Raw genomic sequence first — 26,750 nt, forward strand, 5'->3', positions numbered from 1 at the left:
CATCGTAGCACACAGCGGGGAGCGGGGTGTGGGGGGCTCTCCCGCCCCCCACCCCAGGGAAGCTCTGAGGGGCCGCCGGCCTGCGCTCGGCCGGGCCCCCACCGCCCCGACGGGCCACGGCGTCTCCAGCCCACGGGCCGGGAGCTGAGTCGGCAAAGCCTCTTTATTCCTGCCCGCCCTCGCGGCTGCCCGGAGGTGGCCGGGCCGGGCCAGGCTGGGCCGGGCCGGGGGCGCCGTCGGGGCCGACCCCAGGCGTGGCGCTGTGGCCCCCTGGGGCGTCTCGTGCACTCGGCCGGCCGCTGGGGCGCGGGCCCCTCCGACGGGGCCCCGGCTGCCCAGGCTGCGGGGCCAGGCCCGCCCTCTCCGCGTCTCGGCTCCGCGCGGCCTCAGTGTGGCGGGTTCAGGGTCCCGTGTCCGCGCTGCTGCTTCTGTTTCTGCTGCAGGAGCAGCTGTTCCAGCGCCGACGGGCCGGGCTGCATCATGGAGCTGGACCAGATGGACTGCGGGTGGGCAGGGGTCAGCCGGGGTCAACACGCCGGGGAGGGAGGGGGACCCGCCACCGACGGTGCGCCCCGACCTGACCCGACCCGTCCCACACGCACCTTCAGGCTCTCCATGAGGACGGCGGACGAGTCCTCGACGGCGGGGCCGTGCCCGGTCCAGGGCCCGCCGGCCGAGCTGGGCTGCTGCCAGCTACTGTCGGAGGCCGGCGCGGCCGAGAGGTAATCGGAGCCGAACCCGCACATGGCTGCGGCGGGGAGACGGGGGCGTCAAGCGTTGAGCACGGGGACGCCGCCCCCCCCCCCGCCCACCCCGGCCGCCCGGCTCCCACTCACCCGGCTTGTCGGCTTTCCAGCGGTCGGCGACCCTGCGCTCGCGGCTGTCGGGGGCCCCGATGGGCCCGAAGGTGGAGAAGGGTGCGGCGCTGTGGCTGTGCGTGGGCGGGGAGCTGGGCAGGCTGCTGGGGTTCGAGGAGTGCGGGGACTGGCTGGCCGGTGTCGAGTGATCTGGGGGGGCGGGAAGGAGGGCGGTGGCGTGGGGAGACGCCCCAAGGACACTTCGGCACCCCACAGGGTCGGGGCCCCAGAGCAGAAAAACACCCAGGGGGCACACAGAACCCTGGAGGTCCCTGGGGCGGGGGGGTAAACTGAGGCCTGGACAGGCTCGGGGCCACAGGGAACGAATCCCACCTTCTCGGTCCCCAAGCTAGACTGACTAAACAAACTTTTTTTTTTCTTTTTGGGTTGCACCTGGCAATGCTCAGGGCTGACTCCTGGCTCTGTGCTCAGGAATCACTCCTGGCGGTGCTCGGGGGACCTTAGGGGGTGCCGGGGATCGAACCTGGGTCAGCCACATGCCAGGCCAGTCCCTCCCTGCTGAACTGTCTAGTTCTGTGACTCTATTATTATTATTATTATTTTTGCTTTTTGGGTCCCACCCGGTGATGCTCAGGGCTGACTCCAGGCTCTGCACTCAGGGATCACTCCTGGCGGGGCTCGGGGGACCCTAGGGGATGATGCCGGGGATCGAACCCGGGTTGGCCGCCTGCCAGGCCAACGCCCTTCCCTGCTGTACGATCGCTCTGGCCCCCAAACTTCTTTACAAATCAGTTAACCCCCCCCAGGGAGCCGTGCACAGCGGGGACAAACCCCAGAACCTGCACCCCCCACCCCCCGCCCCGCTCCCCCACCGACCCGAGGCCACACCTGAGCTGGCAGGAAGCGACGGCGACCAGGGCGTCCCCTCGAACAGGGAGTAGAGGGAGGTCTCGCGGGGGGCCATGGCGGGGTGCAGCTCCGCCGAGGGGCTGGCGCTCTTCCCATATACCTCGCCGAAGACGCTGTGCGTGGGGTGTCTCTCCTGGAAGACGCCCAGAGTCAGCCGGGGGGTGGGGGGGCCCCCGCGGGGCACGGCCCAGGCTGGGGGGATGGAGAGGGGTCTCACCTGGTTGAGCGAGAAGCCGGTGGTCGTGAGGGACAGGAAAGAGGAGGAGTGCGAGATGAGGTCGGACGGCTTCTCCAGCAGGGACTGCTTCAGGCGGGAGGAGAGAGAGGGGCCGTGAGCTCCCGCGGGGGCCAGGGCTGCGTCACCAACACCCCCGCAGTGAGACCCCCAGGACCGGACTCGGCACCTCTAAGACACCAGAGCCCGGAGTGGCCCGGCCCGGCCACGACATGAGGAGCCTGGCCGCCCGACAGCCCCCCACCAGCCTGCAGGTGCCCCCCGAGGGAGCTTCTGGCCCGGGAGAGGGGTCACGGCTGACCCTGGCCTGTAACGTCCACGTCTAGGAACCGAAGTGGGAGCGTTTGTGGTCTCTGCGGTAGCATCTCCACGTCCCCCCTAGGGGTGGCCATGAGCGCTGAGAAACACAGGCTGGGGTCTACTGGGCTTGGTCTGTTGTCAGCTCGGTTTCGGGGCACACCTGGAGGCCCCAGGGGGTTACTCCTGGTGGTGCTGGGCGGCGTACGAAGGGCCAGCCCTGCAGAGCACGCGCCTGAACCCCACCTCTTTGGCCCCTAGACTAATCATTGGCTTTCTTCCCCCCTTTTTGGGTCCGCCCAGTGATGCTCAGGGTTGACTCCTGGTTCATGCACTCAGGGATCACTCCTGGCGGTGCTCGGGGGACCCTAGGGGATGCTGGGGATCGAACTTGGGATGGCTGCATGCAAGGCAAACGCCCTCCCTGCTGTGCTATCGCTCCAGCCCCCTAGACTAGCATTGTTATCTGGTTTTAGGCCACACCTGGCGGTGCTCAGAGGACCCTAGGGGATGCTGGGGATCGAACCCGGGTCGGCCATGTGCCAGGCCCTGCATGCCGGTGCCAGCCCTCCCTCGCCCTGGGGGCCCGTTCGCGCTCCTGCACTGGGGAGCAGCCAAGTCGTGGCGTTGGGCCCGGGGCCGCCTCCCTGACCTCCACGGGGCCGTCCAGGGACCCAGCGGACTGGGCCGCGTCCCGTCCAGAGCCGCCCGAGAGCCCCCCGCCCCCCGGGGCCTGACTTCTCGGTCACCCTGTGCTCGCGGGGAAGGGGACGCGGAGGCTGTGAGCAGAGAGCCCGAGCGGAGGCAGCGGCAGAGGGAGGCAGAGCGGGCGGGCGGGCGGGTACATACAAGCAGGCTCCGTCCGGGGAGAGACACGAGGGGCCCCAGCAGAGCGGGGTAAAGGTCGGGAGGGTTAGAGAGAAGCAGCTCGTCCTCGTCCTCCAAGGCGGCCAGACTTTTTAACAGGTCCGGGGGGAGCAGAGGGGAGCCCTTGGGGTCCTAGTGACAGAAAGGGGCGCCGGCCGGGGGCGCGGTTAGTGCCGGAGGCGAGGAGCGAGCGGGGGCGGGGCGCGAGGACGGGCCGGGCCTGGTCTAACCCGCGCAAGACCCCCTCCCCTTCCCTTCCCTTCCCTTCCCTCCCCTTCCCTTCCCTTCCCTTCCCTTCCCTTCCCTTCCCTTCCCTTCCCGAGGGACCGCGGCCAGGGCCCGCCTGCCGGGAGCAGGCCCCGAGCACACAGGAGTGAGTCCCTCGGCAGCCCAAAGCACACGCACACACACACAGGCACACACGTGCACACAGACCACACGCGCACCTAAACCGCATGCACACACACACGTGCAATAGACCACACCCACACACAAACCACACCCACGGACCACACCCACACCCACATGCACATACACGCACCCAAACCACACGCACGTGCACATAGACCACACACACGCACATGGACCACATCCATATGTGACACACACGTGCACACACGCCACACGCACTTGCACATGCACACGTGCCCACGTGCTCCCGTAACACAGGCACACGCACGCACCACCCCCGCATATTCACGTGACACACCCATGCACACGCACACGCAGGCAGACCCACCCACGTACGTGACACACTCACGCACACATGCGTGTACGTACTGGCAGACACACCCACATGTGTGACACCTGTGCACACGCTCGTTGTACACATGCCTGCATACTCACGCGCACAGACCACACACACGCATACACACATGACCCACGTGCACGCACATTCCACGCACACCGCAGAGGCCCGCATGCCCACGTGCACACAGACCGATGCTCACAGACATCGGCACGTGGACACACACACGGCGGCATATACCCACGACCCACGCGCAGACACGCACACCACCACGTGCCGAGCGCACACGCGCAGACACAGGAAACGGCGACCGCAGCGGCCACTGACCTCGAAGGGCGCCCTGGGCGCGGCGTCCTGCTCGGGCCGGAAGCCCCCGGGCGGCCGCTTGGCCCTGCGCTCCAGCCCCGCCTGCTGCGTGCGCGCGGCCCGGCGGTCCCAGTAGAGCTCGTGGCCGCGCGGGGCCTCGGCGGGGCCGTGGCCGTAGGGCTCGAGCGGGAAGGGCTTCGGCGGCGGCGGCTTGTCCAGCGGCGGCTGCGAGCCGGGGGGCGGCAGGGGCGGCTCGAAGAGCTTGAGGGGCGGCTGGGCGGGCAGGAAGCAGGGCTCCTTCACGGGCAGGACCCTCCCCAGCGGGCCCGGGACCTGAGGCGGGTTCCACAGCTGCTTGGAGGCGTCGGCCTGCGGGTACTGCACGGGAGGGCCGGGCGTGAGGGCCGGGCAGCCCGGGATGGGGCCGCACTCAGGCCGGGGTGCGCGCGCGCTTGGTCGCGCGTGTGTGTACGTGTGCATGTACGCACACACGCGCATGATTGTGTGGTCACGCGTGTGTACGTGTGCATGTGCGTACGTACATGCATGGTAATTGTGCATGTGTATACGTGTGCATATGTACATGCTATGCATGTGTGGCCGCACACATGTGTATGTGTATGTGCATGTGTGCACTGTGGGTGCGTATGTGTACATGTGCATGCAAGTGTGGTCATGCATGTGTACATGTGTACATAAGCACGCATGGTCATGCATGTGTGGGCGTGTACATATGTACATGCATGCATGGTCGTGCATGTGTGTATGTGTGCGTATGTGCATCTATACATGTGTGGTAGCACATATGTGTACGTGTGCCTATGTGCATGCATGAATGTGTGGATGCACATGTGTGTGCATATATACATGCTATGCATGTGTGGTAGTGCATAGGTATACATGTGTTTGTGTGCATGCGTGCACTGTGGGCACACATGTGTACATGCATATGTGCGTGCATGCATGTGTGGTCGTGCATGTGTGCACATGGTTGTGCATGTGTGTATGTGTGCATATGTGCATGCATGCATGAGCTCCCCACGTCTCCTTGAGGCTGGACACTCTCCCCCTGACATTCCCCGGCAGGGCGGCTGCTGACCCATGCCCGGGAAGAAGGGGCTTCGTGACCACTCCCTGCTCCTTCAAAAAGGGACACACGTGCGTCTCCTGGACTTCTGTGCCCCCCGAATCATGCCCCAGTTTGGCGGGAAGAGCTGTCTCGAGCGCCCGAGGGAGGACAGGAGGACAGAAGGACAGAAGGACAGACGGCCGGACCCACCTGCTGGAACCCAGAGTGGTGCGGGGGGCTCTTGCCCGGGGTGGGCCCGGCCTTGGTGGGCGACTGCGGCTGGCCGAGCGCGGGCACCTGCAGGGGTCCGGCGGGCTGGGCCGGGGGCTGCGCAGGCGGGGGCGCGAGGGGGGGCCCCGAGGGGCGCTGCTGGCTGTAGGGGATGTGGGACTGCTTCCCCGCGGGTCCCTGGCTCCCGGCCGCCGCGTGCGTCGCAGGCTGCAGGAACGGCCCCGGCACGGACACACCGGCCGGGAAGGTGTAGCCCGAGCCCACAGGGAAGGCCACGGGCGGCGGGATCACGTAGGTCGGGGGCGGGAACCCTGCGGAGGGAAGAGCCCGTCAGTGCCGTGGGGGGCACCACGGGGCCTGGTGCGGCCAGGTGTGGCCCCTGCAAGACCAAAGCAGGGGGGTCACCACTCGGGCCTGCGAGGGACCCTCTTGTCTGCGTGATGACGCGGGTGGGTTCTGAGAGGAGAGGCGGGAAGACGCCTGTCCCGCCCCTGCACGGCCACGAGGGACCCGGGCAGAGCCCGCAAGCGGCCCACCCACCCACGTCCGTCCCTTCCCAGCCCCGGGAGCCCGAGTGACCCGGGGGGACAGAACCGCGGCCGCAGGGACACACCGGGCCGGCTGGGCAGCGGGGGGAAGGCCCCGGGGTGGTGGAGGGGGATGAACTGGGCGCTGCTGGCGGGACTCGCCGTCGGGGTCACGGGCGTCTTCCTGGCTTCGGACACGGGTGTCTTCCTCAGCTCCGTCTGCGACTTCGCCTGGGACGGATGGAGACAGCCGTGGGGTCACGAGTCGCCAAGTGGGACCAGGGGGCCGTGACCCAGCATTGGGTGGACGGCGTGCCCCCCCCCCACAGCAGGCCCCACACCTGTCCCCTTCCCTGTCCAGCCCCGCCCTGCTCCCCCTGAGTGACAGTGACCCCGTCCCCCCTCCTCCCCCATGGAGCCGAGTGTCCTCCCAGGGACCCGTTCTCCAGCCCAACTCAAGCATTTTGGGTTCGGGGACCACACCCAGTGTGGCTCAAGGCTCGGGGAACCCTACGGCATGCCGAGGGTCGAACCCGGGTCGGCCGCACGCCAGGCCAACGCCCTCCCCGCTGTGCTCTCACCCCGACCCCAAACATAAGGATTCAAGCCGCTTGACACTCGGACGTGGTGGACAGCGGGAGCGCCAACCCCACGCACGGTGGGCGCCAGAATGGGCGCGAAGAGCCTTTCCTCGTTTCATGCCGGGGCAAGAGGTGGGTAAGGTGGTTTTGGGGTCCCAAAAACCAAAGAGCCCTCAGCATCCCACCTGGCGATGCTCAGGGCTGAGTCCCGGCTCTGCACTCAGGAATTACTCCTGGCGGTGCTCGGGGGACCCCAGGGATGCTGGGGGTCGAACCTGGGTCGGCCGCGTGCCAGGCCAATGCCCTCCCCGCTGTGCTATCTGTCCAATCCCATCACTCTTATCATTACTGTTAACATTATTATTTTGGCCTTTTGGGTCCCACCTGGCAATGCTCAGGGCTGACTCCCGGCTCTGCACTCAGGGGTCACCCCTGGCGGTGCTCGGGGGGACTCTAGGGAATGCCGGGGATCGAACCCGGGTCGGCCACATGCAAGGCCAATGCCCTCCCCGCTGTGCTGTCACTCCGGCCCCCTGAAGACCCTTCTCCTATTTGGAAAGGTGCAAGAAACCCAGCCTCGCGTGTTTCTTTCTCCCAAGACTCGGGCCCGGGACAAATTCCCGGGGGCCAGGATGACCCGGAAGTGGTAACATGGCAATCAGGAACCTTCTCCTAAGACTTGCATCTTTTTAACAACCACCAAACCACCACGGAAACCCCCGGGAACGGCATCAACTCCCACATCCTGGGGACCCCAGGGGTTCTCTGCAGCACCCACCAGACACTCCGAGGGCTTCTGCAACCGAGCCTCACTGCACCCTGGAGGGAGGCCGCCCTCGGCCAGGCACCCTGCTTCCTGGTGGGGTCTGAGGGTGCCCGTCTCTCGCCCTGGGTGCGGCCGACACCCCCTCCCCCCGTGCCCTGCGGCCTCTAAGTTGCATTGCTGGGCTTGTGAGGCCCAGGGGACCCTCAGGGATGTGGGGGTCGAGCCCAGAGCGCCCTCCCCGCGGCCTCACCTCCTTGGGCGGGAAGGGCCGGGCCGGCTCCCGGCTGGCGTCACGGGGCTTGCTGTTCTCCTTGAAGGAGACGGCGGGCTTGTCCCCGGGCTCGCCGTGGCCGCCGCGGCCCGCCGACACGGGGGCCTCGCTCGCCACTGCTGCCGCCGCCGGCTCTTGCGGAACAAGGTTCTCTTTGGCGTCACTGGCGTCTTCCAGTATTAACTCTGGGATCTCTGTGATAAACAACAATTTCCCTACCTCATTTTCACACTGAATCAGCCTAAAAAAAGTAGAGATAAATCCACATATGAAAAACGGAGACTGGAAGGCAGCCCTATAGCCGGCCGGCCGCTGGGAGGGGCTCCACGCCCGGCTGCTGGGGTCCCCGGTCCAGGCCCCGGGCAGGACACACGGGACCCCTGACCCCGCCGCACGCTCCAGGGCCTTCCAGGGGACCAGGGGGCCTGGCCTGCTCCTCAGCCCGCCAGCTGGCCGCGAGTTACGGCCCCCGACTGACCGTGAGCTTTACACCCCCCATCCCGCCCCCCGCCCGTGCAGGATGAGGCCCCGGACTTGAACCCGGGGCCGGGCTGCACGCCGTCTCTCGCTCTCCAGGCCTCCAGCCATGGGAACTGCCGCGGGGGGCAAGTCCCCTCAGACCCGGCATCTCACGAGGACCAGACCGCCTGCCGCCAGCCCCCGCCACCCCCACCCGCCGGGCTCCGGGCCGCGCGGGAGGCGAGGCCGACCTGGGCTGGTTGTCGGCGATCCACTTGCCGATGGAGATGAGGCGCTGCTGCCGGATCTGCCGCTGCTGGCCCTCCTTGTCGCCCGGGATGCCCTGGTGGCCTTTGGAAAAGTCCAAGTTCCTGCGGCGACGGGGGGCGAGAGCGGGCGGTCACGGGGATGCGGCGGCCAGGGGCGCGTCTCGTCAGGCCAGGGGGGGCCGGCACAGCCCCGCCAGGAGCGGGCCCTGAGCGCCACGGACCCCAGAGCTCGGCCATGGGGCACTCGCCCAGGCGTCCCTGTCACCACGGTCCAGTGCCTGGCGCAAGCATGTGTCTGTGTGTGCAGGTGCATCTGTGTGTGTGAGCCAGGCGTCAGCCCTGAGCACTGCTGGGCGAACCCCCAACACAACCAAAATATAGGGGGGGAAAATAAAACAAGATCAAGTAAAAGGCCAAGTCAACGAGGCCGGGAGGGGGTGGAATATTACGCAGCCGGTAAGAATCCCACCCCCAGCTGCTTCCACGGGGAAGTTGCGCGTGGAACTTCTTGTGTGTGTCCACGTGCGTCTGTGCAAGTGTGTGTGTGATCGTGCACAAGCGTCCGCCCACCTGTGGGTGCATCAGTGCATGTGTCTGCACGTGTGCGTCTGTGTGTGTGCGTGTGCCCCCGTGCACGCGTCCCATGTCCCAGCCCCCCACCCCCGCCCGCCGTCAGCCCCGCGTACCTGAAGGAGGGCCGGAGCGCCAGGAAGCCCTGCAACTCAAACTCCTCGGGCAGCGGCGTGGCTGGGAGGGGCGGAGAGCAGCCGCGGTGAGCGTGAGTGAGGCCCGGAGGCTGCTGGGATGGGGGGCCCGCCCCCACGACCCTCCCTCGGGTCTGTCTAGAGGTCGCTCTGCTCCCGAGTTGCTCAGGACACAGTGACGCTGCTGGGGAGCGGGTGAGAGCCGCAGACCCCAGGCACGCCTCTGACACTCCATGTCGTCACAAGACCCCCACGGAGTGAGCCTCAAGGCAGGACTGCGGGGCCGTGAACCAGAGGAAGAGAAGGTGCCAGAAAGCACTCACTGGACAGCACCATAAAGGGCCACGTAAGGCTCGGGGAGGATCAACCAAAGCACGGGGGCAGGGCGCGGCCTCGCACGTGGCCGGCAGGCTTGGATCCGGCACCCCACTGGAATAATCCCCTGAGCACCGCCAGGAGGGATCCCCGAGTGCAGAGCCTGGAGTCAGCCCTGAGCACTGCTGGGCGAACCCCCCACACAACCAAAATACAGGGGGGTAAAAAACCAGGACCAAGTAAACGGCCAAGTCAACGTGGCCGGGAGCGGGTGGAATACTATGCAGCCGTTAAGAATCCCACCCCCGGCTGCTTCCACAGGGAAGCTGCCCGTGGAACGTCCAAAGCCCGGGGCTGGGTGGGGAGCGTTACCGTTGGTGCTGGACAGGTCCTCCTCGTGTGGGTGGAAGCTATTGAGCAGGGCAATGAGCCAGGGCCAGATGCTGCGGGCAGAGAAGACCCTCAGCCGGGCCCAGTCGACCCGGCCACACACTGCTCCTCCCCTACAGGCAGGGGAGCACGGCCCACCCGGAGCCTCCCGAGAGCAGCCCCCGGGGCCACTGGGGGAGGACGGCTCTGAGCAGTGTCAGGGAGGGAACAGGCAGCCCCTCCCCCCGCAGAGGGGCCCCAGGCCCCCCAGACAGCCCCGAGGGGTCAACGGGGGGAGAGAACGCTCTGCCCAACCCCGGAAGGGAAGCGAGGGGACGGAATGTGGCTACAGCAGCGTCCCTGGTGCCCACGCATGCCCAGGAACACGGGATCTCCTGACCGGGCCCGCCCAGTCTCCTCGGTACAGGAGGGGACAGGCCGCCCCCGCCCCCACCCTGGCCAGGCTCTTCATACCTGTGGGACGCACATGCACACACACACACACCTTCTGCACGCATGTGAAACAGCACACGTGTCCGCACACACGCACAACACACTAAGTAACACACAGCTCCTACTCTGACACACACTAACACACCTTCTGCATGCATGTGAAAGAGCACATGTGTACGCGCACACATGCAGAGTAACACAGCTCCTACAGAGCTGACCACACTGACCACACCCCCAGACACTGACCACACACCGGGACACTGACCACACACTGACTACACCCCCAGACGCTGACCACACACTGACACACCCCCAACACAGACCACACCTCCAGACGCTGACCACACACTGACCACACCCCGGGACACTGACCACACAGTGACCACCCCCCCGCCAGCCCCGGGGCCACTCACTAGCGCCTCTCGTCCACCACGGCCTCCTGGAAGACGCGCGGCCGCAGGCGCAGCCAGTCCATGGCCACCTTGACGGCGGGCAGCGGGAAGGCGGGGCCGGGCTCCCCCGGGGCGGGGCTCTCCAGCGGGCAGCGGCACAGCGTGCCCAGGAAGGACACTGCGGGGGGAGGGCGGTGGGCGGGGGTCCGGGGCTCGCGCCGCCCCGCCCCGCCCCGCCCCGCCCCGCCCCGGCCGGCACTCACTGAACAGGGCCAGCAGCTGCGTCCAGCACAGCTGCTCGTCGGGGCCGTAGCTGTGGGGCTCGGCCTCGCTGCTGAAGTCCCGCAGCTGGTGCAGCTGGAACAGGTTCACTACCGTCACGTGCACCAGCTGCTGCGAGCTGAAGGCCCCCTGCGACAGGAGGCGCTGCGGGGAGGGGCACGCGTGGCAGGGGTGCGGCAGAGCGCAGCCTCGCCCCCGCCTCTGTCCCAGGCCCCGCCTCGCCCCTGCCTGTCCCCAGCCTCGCCCCTGCCTCTGTCCCCAGGCCCTGCCTCGCCCCTGCCTCTGTCCCCAGCCTCGCCCCTGCCTCTGTCCCAGGCCCCGCCTCGCCCCTGCCTGTCCCCAGCCTCGCCCCTGCCTCTGTCCCAGGCCCAGCCTCGCCCCTGCCTGTCCCCAGCCTCGCCCCTGCATGTGTTCCAGGCCCCGGCTTCGCCCCTGCCTTGGCCCCCAGCCCCGCCCCTGCCTCTGTCCCCAGGCCCTGCCTCACCCCTGCCTCTGTCCCCAGCCTCGCCCCTGCCTCTGTCCCAGGCCCAGCCTCGCCCCTGCCTGTCCCCAGCCTCGCCCCTGCATGTGTTCCAGGCCCCGGCTTCGCCCCTGCCTTGGCCCCCAGCCCCGCCCCCGCCTCTGTCCCAGGCCCCCGCCCCGCCTCGCCCCTGCCTCTGTCCCCAGCCTCGCCCCTGCCTCTGTCCCAGGCCCAGCCTCGCCCCTGCCTCTGTCCCCAGCCTCGCCCCTGCATGTGTCCCAGGCCCCAGCTTCGCCCCTGCCTTGGCCCCCAGCCCCGCCCCTGCCTCTGTCCCAGGCCCAGCCTCGCCCCTGCCTCTGTCCCCAGCCTCGCCCCTGCATGTGTCCCAGGCCCCAGCTTCGCCCCTGCCTTGGCCCCCAGCCCCGCCCCTGCCTCTGTCCCCAGGCCCTGCCTCGCCCCTGCCTCTGTCCCCAGCCTCACCCCTGCCTCTGTCCCAGGCCCCAGCTTCACCCCTGCCTTGGCCCCCCAGCCCCGCCCCTGTCTCTGTCCCCAGGCCCTGCCTCACCCCTGCCTCTGTCCCCAGGCCCTGCCTCACCCCTGCCTCTGTCCCCAGCCTCGCCCCTGCATGTGTTCCAGGCACCAGCTTCGCCCCTGCCTTGGCCCCCAGCCCCGCCCCTGCCTCTGTCCCCAGGCCCCGGCCTCGCCCCTGCCCCCGCCCACCTTGAACTGCTCCTCCAGCTTCTCCCGCAGGGGGCCCAGCTTCTCCAGGCTCCTGCCGAGGTACACGTGGCCGTGGAACTTGATGAAGGCCTTGATGAAGTCCGACACGCCCCACTTGGGCTTCGCCTCGTCCCGGCTGCGGGCAGACGCGTGGGTCTGAGCGGTGGGCGGGCCGCGGGCGGCCGCGGGCAAAGCCAAACCCGGGGCTGGGCACTCTCGCGGGCCGGGGGACCGGCCTGCTCCCGCCTCCTCCTCGGGGGACAACCCCGGGCCTAGATGCTGAGACGCGCGGCCTGCGGGGACGCCCCCCCAATCCACCCCCCCACCACACACACACACACACGCACAGCCGGACCTCTCCAGTGCTTTGGAAAGTGCTTTCTGCAGGTTGGTGGAGGCGGCGGGGAAGGGGAACTTGACGGCGATGCTGCGGCAGTAGTAGAAGATGGTGGTGAGGTGGTCGCCCTTGGACGAGGCCAGGATGGCCAGCTGGTTGTACGGCTGACCTGCGGGCACAGGAGGCCTGGCTCAGCCCGCCCGACGGGGGCTGCCCGGGGCTCCTCCCAGGACCCAGGCAGCTGCACGGCTGAGCCCTCACTGGCCTCCCCGGACGGCCGAAGGGCCTCCTGGCCAGCGGCCGCGGCAGAGCCTGTTCTAGAACGTTCTACGGAGTCTTCCTGACCACGGGGCGCTGGCCGTTCTGCGGACTCACCATTGGAGGGGACGAGCTGGGCCGCGTGCCGGTAGTAAGACTCGGCCTGGCTGGTTTGGTTCCTGTAGCGAGCTGGGGGTGAAGAGAGCGCGTCAGAGAGCGGATGGACAGATGGACGGACGGATGGACACACTGCTCGTCTATGGGGGACACTGACCGTCCCTGGAGACCCGCAGAGGCAAGACACAGCCTCTCAGCGAGCGACTCTCGGCCCGTGTGTAAGGCTGGTCCGGTGGCCGCCTAGAGGTCCCCCACGGTCCGGCCTCGCCAGCCCCCGCTAAGGGCCGTGCTGGAGACCAGGCACGTCGCACCATAAAAAAAGGGGCGGAGCGACAGGATGGCGGGGAGGGCGTTGGCCCTGCCCGCAGCCGGCCCGGGTTCAATCCCCGCACCCCCTAGGGTCCCGAGCACCCTCGGGAGTGATCCCTGAGTGTAGAGCCAGGGGTCAGCTCTGAGCATCGCTGGGTGGGTGACCCAGATGCCAAAAAGTAAACAGATTGAAAAATGGGTTCGCGTTCCCAGAAAAGAAAAAGTATCTGCGAAAGAAACATCCACTGATCCAGAAGAAGGAAACAGTCCAAGCGCGAGCTTTGCGTGCCCGACGCATGGCTTCGGAAGGAGCAGGCCAGAAGCCCCCTCTTCCCCAGACCCCTTTCCCCTTGCCTTCTCCCGAGTCTGGAGGCAGTTCTAGCCCTCACATCCTACAGTTCCAGACAACCCCCCCAACCGAATCCTGCAGTTCCCACCCCACGTCCTGCAGTTCCCGCCCCACATCCTGCAGTTTCCTCCCCAGCCAAAACCTGCAGTCCCCCCCAACCAAATCCTGCAGTTCCTGCCCCACATCCTGCAGTTCCCCCCCAGCCGAATCCTGCAGTTCCCACCCGACATCCTGCAGTTTCCTCCCCAGCCAAAACCTGCAGTTCCTGCCCCACATCCTGCAGTTCCCCCCCTCAGCCAAATCCTGCAGTTCCCGCCCCACATCCTGCAGTTTCCTCTCCAGCCAAAACGTGCAAGTTCCCCTCCCAGCCGAATCCTGCAGTTCCTGTCCCACATCCTGCAGTTCCCGCCCCGGGCAACAGTCTCAAGGCGCCCTGCAGTGCATCTGGACATCCGGACTGGGGGGCTCCTCCCACCACAGCTCACCGATGTCCCCCAAGTGGACGAGGCAGTGCTGGCAGATGTAGGAGCAGGAGCTGGACTGGGGCTGGACGATGCTGCTGGGGTGCGCCTGCTTCTTGCTGAGGATGCCGAGCTGGGCCGACTTCACGCGGCACGGCAGGTCCACGTTGAACACGGTGCACAGCTCCTGCAGCAGCTGCGGGGGGGGCCAGAGTGAGGGTTCGAGCCCCCGGGGTGGCGGGAAGAGCACTGGCCTCCTTCCCGGGAGGGGGAGGGCGGCGGCGCCCGGGAATCCACCCCGTTCCCGTGATGGCCGGCCCGGCCCCGGGGGGACGCACGGGGTCCACCGGGAGTCCATCCGCCGGTCAGACTTGCTTTCTGTCCCATCACTGACTTTACTGAAAGGGGAAACTGAGTCACTGCCCACCCGTTCTCGAGGCCTATGGGCAGAGGGAGCTGCTGGCCCCCCCGGGACCCCTGCCCACCGCCTGGGCTGAGGACGGCGAGACCAAGGGCCCCTTCCCCGCTGGCCCGAGGTTCTCCTGCTCACCCCCTCTCTGCTGCACCCCTGCACGCCCTAACAGGAAAATGTGGGCCCCGAAAGCAGCCACAAATAAGCGATGGACACAGGGTTGGGGACAGGAGGGGGCCGAGAGGGTCGACGCCCCGAGCGAGGGACAAGGCGCCCACATGCCCGAGGAGCAAGCGCGAAACACAGGGACACGCCCGTCTCCGGGCGAAGAGAGGGCATGGGCGTGTCATGGTGCAGCTGAGGGACAGACGTGGCCACCCCGGGCCAGCAGCTGAGCCGCGCAGGCAGGGCGCACGTCCACACGAGGGACGGGTGTGGGAGTGGCCGCGACAGGAAGGAACACGGGAGAGGAAGCACGGGCCGGGGAGGGGCAGGGAGTGCTCAGACGGGGTCTCCGCAGAATGCCCGGGACGGTGGTGGTCGCCACCTGGGACGCTCACGATGGCCACTGCCCGCGACCCCACGACGCGTGGTGCAGAAAGACGCCAGAAACATTCTTGGTGGCTCCTGGGCCGGGAGGAGCACCCCTCCGTTGAAGGGGAGCACCTGATTAATGGGGAGTATTCCTGGACTCGAGGGGAGCACTCCTATACTCGAGGGGAGGACCTAGATTCGGGGGAGCACCTGATTAATGGGGAGTAGTCCTGGATTCTAGGGCCACCTCCCCCCTACTCCCACATGTCTCCTGCCCCTGACTGAACCCTGCCACTCACCCGTCAGGGGCCGTCCGGGTCTGCCCCCCATTCCCCGGCCAGGCCTTTTCCTCCTGGCCAGTTCCCATTCCTGCAGCCCTCGAGTCACGGCTGGACCCCGAAGCCAGGCGTGAGTGTTTGGAAAGACCTCGGGGAGAGCAGTCCGGACACCCCTGCCTGCCCGCCCCCCGCTGCGCCCCTGCCGCGCTTACCTGCGTGTAGAAGCCGCTGGCCGCCTCGAGGAACAGGGAGAGGTTGGCCTGGACCTCACTGCGGTTGGGGTTCGCCCGGTTCTTGGCCTGGCCCTGCAGGGTCGTGATCTGGTTCTTGAAGGCGTGATTCCAGCTGTGGAGAGACGGCGGGAGCGTGACTACCCAACAGCCCGCTCGGAGTCGGGGAGACCCGCAGTGGCACCGGCACTGACCCAGCAGGAGCGAGCTGCATGCAGGCACTGGGGCACGGCCCCAACCACCCGACCTGGGTTGGATCCCTGGCATCCCAGGAGGGTCCCCTGAGCACCACAAGGAGTGATTCCTGTGTGCAGAGCCAGGAGTCAGCCCTGAGCATCGCCGGGTGGGACCCAAAAAGTGAACAAGGATAAAGCTCCCAACCTCAAGCTTTATTTTCTATTTTGTACAGGGGAGGATTACTATGATAAATAGTTTGACCTGGGGCTGGAGCGATAGCACAGCGGGTAGGGCGTTTGCCTGGCACGCGGTTGACCCGGGTTCGATTCCCAGCATCCCATAGGATCCCCTGAGCACCGCCAGGAGTAATTCCTGAGTGCAGAGCCAGGAGTATCCTCTGTGCATTGCCAGGTGTGACCCCCCCCAAAAAAAGTTTGATCTGCTAGATTTCTCGGGGAAATACAATCAAAAGAAAAGTTACTGAGGGACCAGAGTGATTGATAGCACAGCAGGGAGGGCATCTGCCTTGCATGCGGCCGACCCGGGTTCGATCCCCGACATCCCATAGGGTCCCCTGAGCCCCACCAGGAGTGATTCCTGAGTGCAGAGCCGGGAGTCAGCCCTGAGCATCGCCGGGTGGGACCCAAAAGGCAAAAAAATAAATCAATGATCCACAGGGTATGGATCATCCAGCATTTCTGGTTGGGCCACACCCCGTCTCTGCGCCCAGGCTCACTCCTGGCGGGGCCCAGGGGCCCATACGGGGTGCCAAAGGTCAAACGCAGGCAGGCCAGTCCCGTGCGAGGCAAACGCCTTCCCCACACCCGGCCCCATATCGCCTATTCACCCACTGTCAAGCCTCTGACCCAAATTCGGGGTCTGCGTCGACCCCCTAGACTAGTCAGTGACTGAGAAAGGGTGGGAGACGAGAAAAGGAATCTTCAGGGGCCTCAGGGTGAGGCACGTTCAGCAGGATAGTTCTTTTCTGTGTCTTTCGTTTTGGGGTCGTGCCCAGCAGTGCTCAGGGTCACTCCTGGTGGGCAGAGGGGGCCACGTGGAGTGCCAGGGATCGAACCCAGGCCGGCCTCATGTAAGGTGACGCCCAGCCCACTGATGACTTTCAACATTTTTCCTCGGGATAACAATCATGCTCCGACTGATAAAAGGTCACGTTCACGATCACGGTCCTCCCGTTATTCATCGATTTGCTCGAGCGGGCCCAGGAACTGGTTGTTATGTCATGAGACTGGTTGTTGCTGTGTTTGGCATATTGAATCCGTCACGGGGAGCTTGCCAGGCTTTGCCGTGCGGGCGAGATACTCTTGGTAGCTTGCCGGGCTCTCTGAGAGGGGCCGAGGAATCGAGCCCGACTTGGCCAGGCCGGCTGTACACAAGACAAACGCCCTACCTCTGTGCTATCTATACCGTAATTTATTTCCTCACCTGGGAACCTGGTCATCCGCCATTTGTCCCTGACCACATACAAAGACTTAAGCGGGCTCGCCTAAAAACCTTCCCGTAGGGGCCGGAGCGACAGCACAGCGGGGAGGGCATCTGCCTTGCACGCAGCCAACATGGCCGATCCGGGTTCGATTCCCAACAGCCCATATGGTCCCCCGAGCACCGCCAGGAGCAATTCCTGAGTGCATGAGCCAGGAGGAACCCCTGAGCATCGCCGGGCGTGACCCAAAAAGCAAAAAAAAAGAAAAAAATACTACTAATAAAATAATAATAATATTTACTCCTGGGGATCCAGGAGTATTTAGTATTTACTTGACTCAAGCCTCAGTGGCCCCGAGTTCCTAGCACTCCAAGAGCAGGGTCCCGACGGAGGGACTGGCTGGACCCAGGGCAAGCTGTGAGCTACCCAGGGAACAGAGGGGACGGGCTAAGTGCCAGAAGAGGCCGCTACTCACAGGTCCTGCTCCACCTTCTTGTCCAAGGCGTACTCCAGGTCGGTGACCAGCATCTTCTGGTACAGGTCCTGCAGCGCCTGCCGGGACGTCCAGACCTCGGCTGGACCCAGCTTCGAATCTGCGCCAGGAAGCACAAGACCCCGCTGTGAGCGCTCAGCACGGTGTGGCAGGGGACTGGGGGGCAGCTCGCAGCTCAGGGGGCCACGCGGGGTCCTGCCAGATGCAGGGGGCTGTGGGCACCCGTCCCTCCCGGGCCCTCACTCCTGGGGGCTGCCAGACCTGCCCAGGCTGCCCGCTCCCCTCCGGGTCCTGCTCTCAGTTTCCCGCCACCGGGGTGGCCCCCATACTGACCCCTGGGGCTGGGGACTCGAACCAGAGCCAGTCAGGGTCACTGTCCTCGCCGCCACACTCTCTCTCTGCCCCCTCATTAGGTCGCCAGTGACTACCAGGACTGACTGGGTCGCCGGGACTGACCCTGCCTGGCCCCACCCGGGAACAGGAAACTGCCCTGGGACCAGCATTAGTGGCTAAGTCCCCCCGGAAGTTCAGCCCGGCTGGGCGATGGCACCAAGGGCCACATAGTGCTGGGCTCAGCAGGAGGGACCACGGAATCCACCCCGGGCATCCCATGGTCACTGGGGCACCCTCCATAGCCAGGCGGGACCTCAAAGCTAAAGTAGGGGCTGGAGCGAGAGCGTAGCGGGGAGGGCCTGGCACGCGACCAACCCAGGTTCGATGCCCGGCATCCCCTAGGGTCCCTCGAGCACTGCCAGGAGTGATTCCTGAGTGCAGAGCCAGGAGTCAGCCCTGAGCACCGCCGGGTGGGACCCAAAAAGAAGGAAAAAAAAAAAAAAGAACAGGGCACGGGGACAGTGGAGGGGGCGTTTGCCGGCACGTGGCCACCTGGGTTCAGGCCAATCAATCCCCCGCATCCCCGTCGGGAGTCAGCCGGGGCCCAAAATGAAACCAAAATCAAAACCAAAAACAGAGAAACAGGAAGTCAGAGGCTGTGGCATCGGGCTCGGCTCCGTCGGCCCCAGGGCAGCCGCGTGTGACATGGTCAGAGGGTGGGTGGGGACAAGTGCCAGAGAGCGTGGCCTGGGGTGCTCTCGGCTCCCAGGAGGAGTTTCAGGCCCCCACCAGCAGCTCCTGAGGGCAAGAAGTCCAAGGCCCAGGCAGTGTCCTGGGGGCTGGATCCCAGATGGTTCCCACCATCACTTGCTCGGCCCTGGGCTGCACTGCTGAGCGAAACGCAGTGACTTGGCACAGAATCCACCCCCCCCACCCCTAGGGAAAGACACTGGCCTGGCATTCGGCCAACCCGGGTTCGATCCCCGGCATCTCATAGGGTCCCCTGAACACCGCCAGGAGTAATTCCTGAGTGCAGAACCAGGAGTCAGTCCTGAGCATCGCCGGGTGGGACCCCAAAAAAGCCAAAAAAAAAAAAAAAAAAAAAAGATTCATGACTGAATTGCTGAGTGAGGTCACACTCAAATAATTCAGGCAAGTCAAGGCTGTAGAAGGGGGGGGGGGGTGAGGGCCTGGGGGCGATTCTTGGTCCCCGAGGCCCACACACCGCGGGGTCTGGGGGTCATCCAGGACGAGGCGCCGTGGCCGCCAGGACTGGGGACCAAGTCGGCACACCCGGACTGAACCCCGTTCTCTCCTCCGGCGCTCTAGAAAGTTCCCACCAGCCCCCCGGGAGGGCGGCACTTGCAGCCTGACGCAGGGGTGGGCTCTGGGCAGTGTGTGGCAGCGCGTACCTGTCATGTCCGCCTTCAGGACTTCTGCCTGTCTGGAGGGGAGAGAACAGCAGGCGTCAGAGGCGGGCAGACCCACGCGTCCCCGGGCTCTGTCCCTCCCGGGGTCACGGTCCCGGCACCCACCACCCTCCCTAACAGACCCTCAGAGTCCCCCCCAGCATCATTCCAGAACATTCCTCCCCCGAGGGCACGCTCTGACTGACCATGTGGACCCGTCCCTCTCCCATCCCTCTCCCCTGGGGGGCATCTAATCGAGCCCCAGGCCGGGAGCCCCGAAGCCACATACCCACATTCGAGGGTTCGAAGGTTAGCCTGCAGCCCCCCCACCCAACTGCACCCCCGTCCCCAACTCCCCAGAAAAACGCCAGCACCCCGGACTGCGATGAAGTCAGGTGCTCAGAGCAGGCAGCAGGAAGCACGCGTGGGGCCCCTGGCTGTGCCCGGACCACACCGAGACTCACACAGTGACACACTGGGGATCCGCCCACAAGCTGGGACCCAACGCTCTGCGGGCGGACGGCCCTCTGGTTCCACGCACGGACGTGGCCCTTCCCGGTCCCCGAGTCTACGATATTCCGTTCCCGCTTTTGGGGGGGCTGAGGATGCAACAGTCACCGCAGAGGGGCCGAGGGCGAGGCCAGCGGGTCAGGGGCGGGACTTTCTGCTCTGGGCCCTGGACAGCACCAGCGTGAGGCCCTCTGCTAGGCTCTCCTGGACCAATTTTTGTAACCAACCCTTGGGGCTGGGACAGAGCTAAACCCCCGCTTCACGTATGAATGCAGTTTAGATTGTGGGTCACAAGCCCCACAGCACATCAGAAAACTGAAGACAGAGAAAGAGAGAGAGAGAGAGAGAGAGAGAGAGAGAGAGTGTGTGTGTGTGTGTGTGTTCAAAAGCACCTGGTGATGGAAACAAGTTTGCAAACGTGCAAGGACTAAAGATGAAACCTCAAAGTTCGCAACGAATCCGAACTGCATCAAATCCATCAAGAAGATTCTGCAGAGCTGGAGTGATAGCACGGCGGGAAGGACGTTGGCTTGGCACGTGGCCATCCCAGGTTCGATCCCCGGCATCCCCTAGGGTCCTCCGAGCACCAGCCAGGAGTGATCCCTGAGCGCAGAGCTGGGAGTCAGCCCTGAGCATCACCGGGTGGGACCCAAAAGGTGGGGGGAAAAAAGAGAGACAGAGACAGAGAGGAGGGAGCGTGTCCGCCGCCAGGCTGGGCACCAGGAGATCTATACCCACTCCCGGCCGGGACGCAGGGGGTGGGGAGAATGTCTCTGTGGGCACATTCCACTCGGGAATTCCACTTGGGGCTGGGGTGGAATTCCTCCGACTTCCCACGCCCACCCCTGTCTCTCTTAACCCAACGGAGAGACTGTCCTCTTTCCCTGGGGAGACCGGGACACTTGGGGGACACGGCAGAGGACACAGGATGGACACCGAGACGGTGATGGGAGACAGGACGGAAGCAGAAGTTGGGAAGGTCAGGGAGAAACGGGGGCGGGCACCAGAGTCCCGCTGACGGTGAGGCCCGCCCCTAGCCCCCCAAGCCACGTGCGGCAGAAGGCAGGAGGGCCCAGCGGAGAGATGGGGGACGGTCAGGGCCTCCCCAAGGCCGAGGGAGGACGGGAGGAAAAAGCAGGTGGCACCTGGCTCGCGGCCAGCCTGGGTTCGAGCCCCGGCACCCCACAGGAGGGATCCCCGAGCGGGTGTGGCCCCCCGAGTCCGGAGCACAGAGGACTGAGCCCGCACAGCTCTGGGCGCCCCGAAACTCCTCCCTAGGGGCGTCCCAGGAGGGAGCCGGGCCGCAGGACCCAACACCATCCCTGACGCCCGGAACCCCACGGTCCCCGCGAAGCCCCGTTCCCAAGCCACCGGCCACCAGGCAGGGCCCCGCCCAACACACAGCTGGACGGTTGGTTCAGTCCCTGGGACCCCGGAGGCCACCAGGAGGGAGCCGGGGGTGGGCTAGGAGCCCCCACAGAAAACAGACGCGTCATCAGCCAACGAGCAACGAGCCCTGCTCCTTCAGAGGGACCCACAGCGACGGGGAACGGCTGGTCCAGCGTGTTAAGAGTAAACACGTAAACCGGAGAGACGGGAGGAGAGAGAGAGGGACAGAGGGACAGAGGGACACAGAGAGAGAGAGAGAGAGAGAGAGAGAGAGCGAGAGGGAGGAAAAACGCCTGCCACAGAGGCTGATGGGAGGACCCCGGTGCTGGGCACAGTGCCCTGGGGGAGGGCGGGTGCTGGAACCCTGCCGGACTGACACCTGACCATCCACGAGCAGCTCTGTCAGGGTCCGTCTCACAGTGACGCAATCCAAAAAGCCAAAAAAAAAAAAAAAAAAGAATCTTTCAAAGAAAAACTGCAAGTCTGAAAGGAACTGCAGAGAGGAAGGAGGCGGGTGGGGAGCAGGTACCGAGACTGACCCGGGAGGCGGGACATCATCACCCCGCGGGGTTCCAGGCCAGCAGGCGGAGAGGCAGGAGGGACACAGGATGCAGGCATGGGTGGCAGCAGAGGGACCAGCAGAGGGACGGGCAGTCGCCAAGACGCGGAAGGGCTCTGCGGGAGGGAGCCTGGCCTGGACAGCAGGGACGGGGCCAGAGCACAGTGGGGAGGGCGTCTGCCTGGCACGCGGCTGACCCGGGTTCGATCTCCGGCATCCCCCGAGCACCACCAGGAGTGATTCCTGAGTGCAGAGCCGGGAGTCGGCCCTGAGCATCGCCGGGTGGGACCCAAAGCAAGAGGCCAGTTCCAGCTCAGCCCGAGCCTGCCTCTGCCCTGAAGCACTGACCACTGACCGTCCACTCCTGAGGCCTCAGCCCAGGCCGGGGAGTGAGTGAGGAAACGGGCACTTTCGGCACACAGACGCGAGCTTGGGTCGCAGGGCAGAAGCGAAACTGGGGCCCCAAGGAGGCTGGGCAGCACCGCGGCCATCCCCGCTGCCGACTCAGCCCAGGTCCACACTCCGTCCCTGCTCCACGCTCGGCCCAGGCCCCTCCTGGCAGGGGTGGAGGGGGGCGAGCCCTAAGCCCCCGCCTCAGGGTCCTGTAGAGCTGGGCAGAGCCCAATCTAGGCACCGCCTCTTGGCGCCAACCCCACCTGACTGGGAAGGGGCACGGCCAGCAGTGCTCGGGCCGACTCCTGACTCTCCCGGCAGTGCTGGGGTGGAACTGGGGTCCCCATGCGTGACGCAAACACCTTACCCCCCCAACTATCTCCAGCCCCCGTCTGCCGCCAGACAGTGCTCAGCGTCCCTCAGGCAGGGCCCGGGGGGACCCCAAGGCGCTGGACTGTCGCTCGGCCCCTTCGGCCTGAATGTGAAGCGACCGGCCTCCAACTCCCCCTGACACAAGACTTGGCCAGCATGAACTGAAACGCCCAGGACGCGTGACCCCGAGGCCCCCGACAGACAGGTCAAAGCTCGGGCCCCGACTCCCAAGGGACCCGCCTGGCGGAGGCGGCAGGGGACAGTGTCCTCAACGAGGACACAGCGCCAGCCACGACTGATCTCCCACCGCCAGGAAGAGCGTGGGCTGCCCCAGGAGCATGGGACCCCCAAGAAGCCCCCACCTTGCTGACCCCCTGAGCACATCCGTCGAGGGGTTGGCAGAGATGGTGCAGGGGGGTGGGGAACGGGGCTGGCCGTGCACGCAGCTGGCCTGGGCTCGACCAGAGTAAGGTCTGAGCACTGTCAGGAGAGCCTCCCCGAGAGCCCAGCGGGGAGGGCGCTTACCTTGCATGCGCCTGGACGGGGTTCGATCCCCGGCACCCCGTACGGTCCCCTGAGCCTGCCAGGAGTGATCCCTGAGCGCTGGGCCTGAGCACGGCCAACACGGAAAACAAAAGACAGACAGACAGCTCGGGAAACAGGCGGGGTCCAGGTCTGACCACAGCCCACCGCCGACAGAGCACTAGAGTGAGAGCACCGTGGGGAGGGCAATGGCCTGGCACACAGCCGACCCGGGTTCGATCCCCGGCATCATCCCAGAGGGTCCCCCGAGCACCGCCAGGAGTGATCCCTGAGCGCAGAGCCAGGAGTCAGCCCTGAGCATCGCCAGGTGGGACCCAAAAACAAAAATATGAATAAAAATCCAACCAAAACAGGGCTGGGGAGATGGGATGGGGTGAAGGCGTTGCCTCACACGTGGGTGGACCCTGGTTCAACCCCGGCACCACACAGGGTCCCCAGGGCCCCGCCAGGAGTGACCCTCAATCAAACCCCAAATAAAACTCCACAACACAGGGCCGGAGCGATAGCACCGTGGGGAGGGCGTTGGCCTTGCACACAGACGACCCGGGTTCGATCCCCGGCATCCCCTAGGGTCCCCCGAGCACCGCCAGGAGTGATCCCTGAGTGCAGAGCTGGGAGGCAGCCCTGAGCATCGCCGGGTGGGACCCAAGTAGCCCATAAAAACCCCACGAGACCACCAACTCGACAATACAAAGTAAAACAGGCCGGGACCACGCCGCTTGCTCTGCCGTGAGGGGTTTGGGGGGACAGACGCGATCACAGGACATGGTGAGGAACAAATCTCAATCTGACACGCACCCTATGGTGGGCAGAGACTCGGGCCGTGGCGGGAAGGTGGGGGGGCCCCACCAGGCAGTCCAAGGCCGGCGCCAAGTCACCTCGCTCTTGGCCGTCCTGGGACCCAAGTCGTCTGACCCTCCCGACAGGAGGGGGCAAGACTGAGTCTCAGGGCGCGCCAGGGGTCTCCGGACCCCAGCCCCAAGCTCAGATGCGCCCAGATGCGGCAGCCCCACTCCTCGGGGACCCCTCCCTGTCCGGCCTCATCCCTGCAGGCTCAGGCACGCCCTGGATACCACGTGAGTCCAGCCACCCGGAGTGAGTCTCTGACAAGGCTCCCGGCCCGGCACCCTTCAAAGACTGACCCTGTCCCCGTAAAGACCCCAGCTGGGGGGCCGGAGCGATAGCCCAGCGGGGAGGGCGTCAGCCTGGCACGCGGCCGACCCGGGTTCGATCCCCGGCATCCCCTAGGGTCCCCCGAGCACCGCCAGGAGTGATCCCTGAGTGCAGAGCCGGGAGTCAGCCCTGAGCACCACCGGGTGGGACCCAAAAAAGGAAACAACAAAACAAAACAAAAACCCACCCAGCTGGGAAAGGACACCAAGCAGGGAGCACCCCAGAAGGTTTGGAGCCCTGGCAGCCCCGCGGCTCCCCGAGGCCCGTCAGGTGTGCTCTCTGAGCACAGAGCCGGGAGGGAAAGGCCCCAAACAAACGTTCCTCAAAAGAGAAAGCGAGAGCGAGAGAGAGCAGCGGGGTGACAGGGACCCAACGGGGCTGCCCGCGGCAACGTTTTCTTTCTCCTTCCTCTCCCGCTTCTCGCGGGTCCAACTTCAACCCGACTCCCGAACGCCGGGACCCAGCCCATCCGTGCCCCCCGCCCCCACAAACCAGGGGATTCTAGAAGCCACAAGAGGGCAGAGGTCAGGGTCTCGGGGAGGTACGGCACTGGGCGCCATCAAGGTCTGCAGTCAGCACCCTGGTCGGCCAGTGACCAAGCTACAGCACCGCCGACGTCGTGTCCAGGACGGACACACGGAGTCGAGGAGACCCTTCTCCGCCGCCGGACCCCCGCCTCCCACCCCCTCCCTCCATCCTGCTGCTCAGTTCACTTGGGGACACCCCCCTCCCGGGCAGGGCCCAGGGGCCACGGGCTGCCCAGCGGACTCCAAGGCACCAAACGGGACGCCGCAGACCTCCCCCGGCTTCAGGGGCAGGACCCCCCCAGCCCACTTCCCCAGGAGCCCTCACTCAGCCACAAGGGAACCCACCCACGTCCCCGCCGCCAGGGCAGAGCGAGGCCGCAGGAAACGCGCCCTGTCACCGCCGGCCACCCACCGTGGCTGGGCCTGAGAGTCTCGCGGCATCACCCAGAGTGACCACACGGACCCGGGGACCAGCCAGCATCCTCCGAGCTGTCTGTGAAAGCCCCCGATGCAGAGAGACAGAGACAGAGGGAGAGAGACACAGAGAAAGAGAGAGAGGGAGGGAGGGAGGGAGAGACGGAGAAGAAGGGGGAGAGGGGGACAGAGACAGAGAGGCAGAGAGCGAGATCTCTCGAGTGCGCCGCCTCCCCACAGCCCACCTGGGTGGGCCCCCCTGGGCTGGTCCCCACTCCTCCCTCCCCTGCCCAGCCAAGTGGCCTCAGAGTCACCGGGTCCCCGCACCCGAGCTCTGAGCCCGCGGACAGAGGACAAGACGGGGCCGTCCGTGGACAGTGTCGTATCCCCCCCGCCACCCCCGGCGCACACACAGACCCAGGCTGCATCCCCCACGCCCACAAGGACCGCACCTGACAGCAGGTGCCACCCGGGCACCTCGGACCCGGGCGGGACTCCAGGGCCACTCAGCAGTCTGGCCGAGATGCTCCTGGGTGTCCACTCACCCCTGGCCGGGTCCCACCTCCCCGGACGGTCATGGGCGCTGCTCTGCCGGCCACCAAGCTGCCACCTCCTGGTCCCTGCCCTCGGAGTGCCCCCTGTCCCCCGGCCGCAGCTGCTGCCCGGGGTTCTCTGGGGGCCCAGGGCCTGCAAGCCCCCACGGTCAGCAGTCACGGCCCGGGCCAGCCTCTGCCTGGTTCGCGGGTGTCCAGAGCCCACTGGCACCCACTGCGACCTTGAGCACAGGTACAGGCCACACCCCCCTCACTGGGCGCCAGGACTCTGGGGGTCTCCTCCCGCAGCCGGGCACGTGCCTGCACCCCCACCTGGGCAATGCCTGCAGGAGGGGGACGCACTCGCGCCCTCTGCGAAGGTGAGGGACCCCCGCGTGCAGCAGGAGAGGGTCGGGGGCGCACGACCCCGCCTCCAAGGCCTGCAGGGACCCCCACATGCAGAAGAGGGTCTGGGGGCGCACGACCCTCGCCTCTGAGACCCGCAGGGACCCCGCGTGCACCAGGAGAGGGTCGGGGGCGCACGACCCTCGCCTCCGAGACCCGCAGGGACCCCGCGTGCACCAGGAGAGGGTCTGGGGGCGCACGACCCCCGCCTCCGAGACCCGCAGGGACCCCGCGTGCTGCATAGGGGTCTGGGGGCGCACGGCCCCCGCCTCCGAGACCCGCAGGGACCCCCGCGTGCTGCATAGGGGTCTGGGGGCGCACGACCCCCGCCTCCGAGACCCGCAGGGAACCCCGCGTGCTGCATAGGGGTCTGGGGGCGCACGACCCCCGCCTCCGAGACCCGCAGGGACCCCCGCGTGCACCTCGAGAGGGGTCCGGGGGCGCACGACCCCCACCCCCGCGGCCTGCAGGGCGCCCCACGTGCAGCGCGGGGGCCTGGGGTCGCGCGCCCCCCGCCCCCGGCCGCCGCCCCCAGGGCGCCCCGCGCGCAGCAGGAGGGTCCGGGGCCCCCGCGCCCCCCGCCCCGCGCCCCCCGCCCCGCGCGCGCCCCCCGCCCGGCTCACCGCAGGCTCTGCGCGCCCCGCAGGCTCATCGCCGCGCGCCCCGCGAGGCCGGCGGGTCCGTCAGGCTCCCGGGCCGGGGGGCGCCATGCGGGGGGCGCGGGGGGCGCTCGGCGGCGGCTCCGG

The 26,750-nt window shown here is 66.6% G+C and overlaps 1 protein-coding gene across 4 annotated transcripts; it reads right to left on the reverse strand.

Moving 5' to 3' along the window:
* Window positions 1–360: 360 nt before the first annotated feature.
* SMG7 (SMG7 nonsense mediated mRNA decay factor) lies at window positions 361–26,750 on the reverse strand. Of its 4 annotated transcripts, none has more exons than XM_056107985.1 (23): window positions 26,628–26,749; window positions 19,190–19,221; window positions 17,427–17,544; window positions 15,316–15,448; window positions 13,904–14,075; window positions 12,761–12,832; window positions 12,404–12,554; window positions 12,049–12,184; window positions 10,850–11,012; window positions 10,608–10,764; window positions 9,745–9,815; window positions 9,040–9,100; window positions 8,336–8,455; window positions 7,605–7,866; window positions 6,094–6,238; window positions 5,460–5,791; window positions 4,202–4,558; window positions 3,109–3,258; window positions 1,945–2,028; window positions 1,707–1,860; window positions 837–1,007; window positions 603–748; window positions 361–500 (listed from the first exon to the last, which is right to left on the reverse strand). In XM_056107985.1, the coding sequence occupies exons 1-23, from the start codon at window positions 26,654–26,656 to the stop codon at window positions 387–389; spliced, it is 3,330 nt and encodes a 1,109-aa protein (XP_055963960.1). In that variant the 5' UTR covers window positions 26,657–26,749; the 3' UTR covers window positions 361–386. The 4 variants fall into 4 exon arrangements, with proteins under 4 accessions (XP_055963960.1, XP_055963959.1, XP_055963961.1 ...); XM_056107984.1 differs by having other exon boundaries at window positions 1,945–2,031; XM_056107986.1 differs by having other exon boundaries at window positions 1,945–2,031; window positions 19,190–19,217; window positions 26,628–26,720.

This window comes from Sorex fumeus, unplaced genomic scaffold (genome assembly GCF_029834395.1).
Source record: "Sorex fumeus unplaced genomic scaffold, SorFum_2.1 ptg000188l, whole genome shotgun sequence".
In the NCBI taxonomy this organism is placed as follows: domain Eukaryota; kingdom Metazoa; phylum Chordata; class Mammalia; order Eulipotyphla; family Soricidae; genus Sorex; species Sorex fumeus.

Excerpts from the sequence above, each read along its gene's own strand:
- SMG7 (XM_056107984.1), bottom strand. The coding sequence starts at position 26,656 with ATGAGCCTGCGGGGCGCGCAGAGCCTGCG. Across the intron at positions 19,222-26,627 it reads CGGGGCGCGCAGAGCCTGCG|ACAGGCAGAAGTCCTGAAGG; the intron begins GTGAGCCGGGCG and ends TCTCCCCTCCAG. Across the intron at positions 2,032-3,108 it reads TCCCCGGACGGAGCCTGCTT|CAGTCCCTGCTGGAGAAGCC; the intron begins GTATGTACCCGC and ends TCCCGCCTGAAG.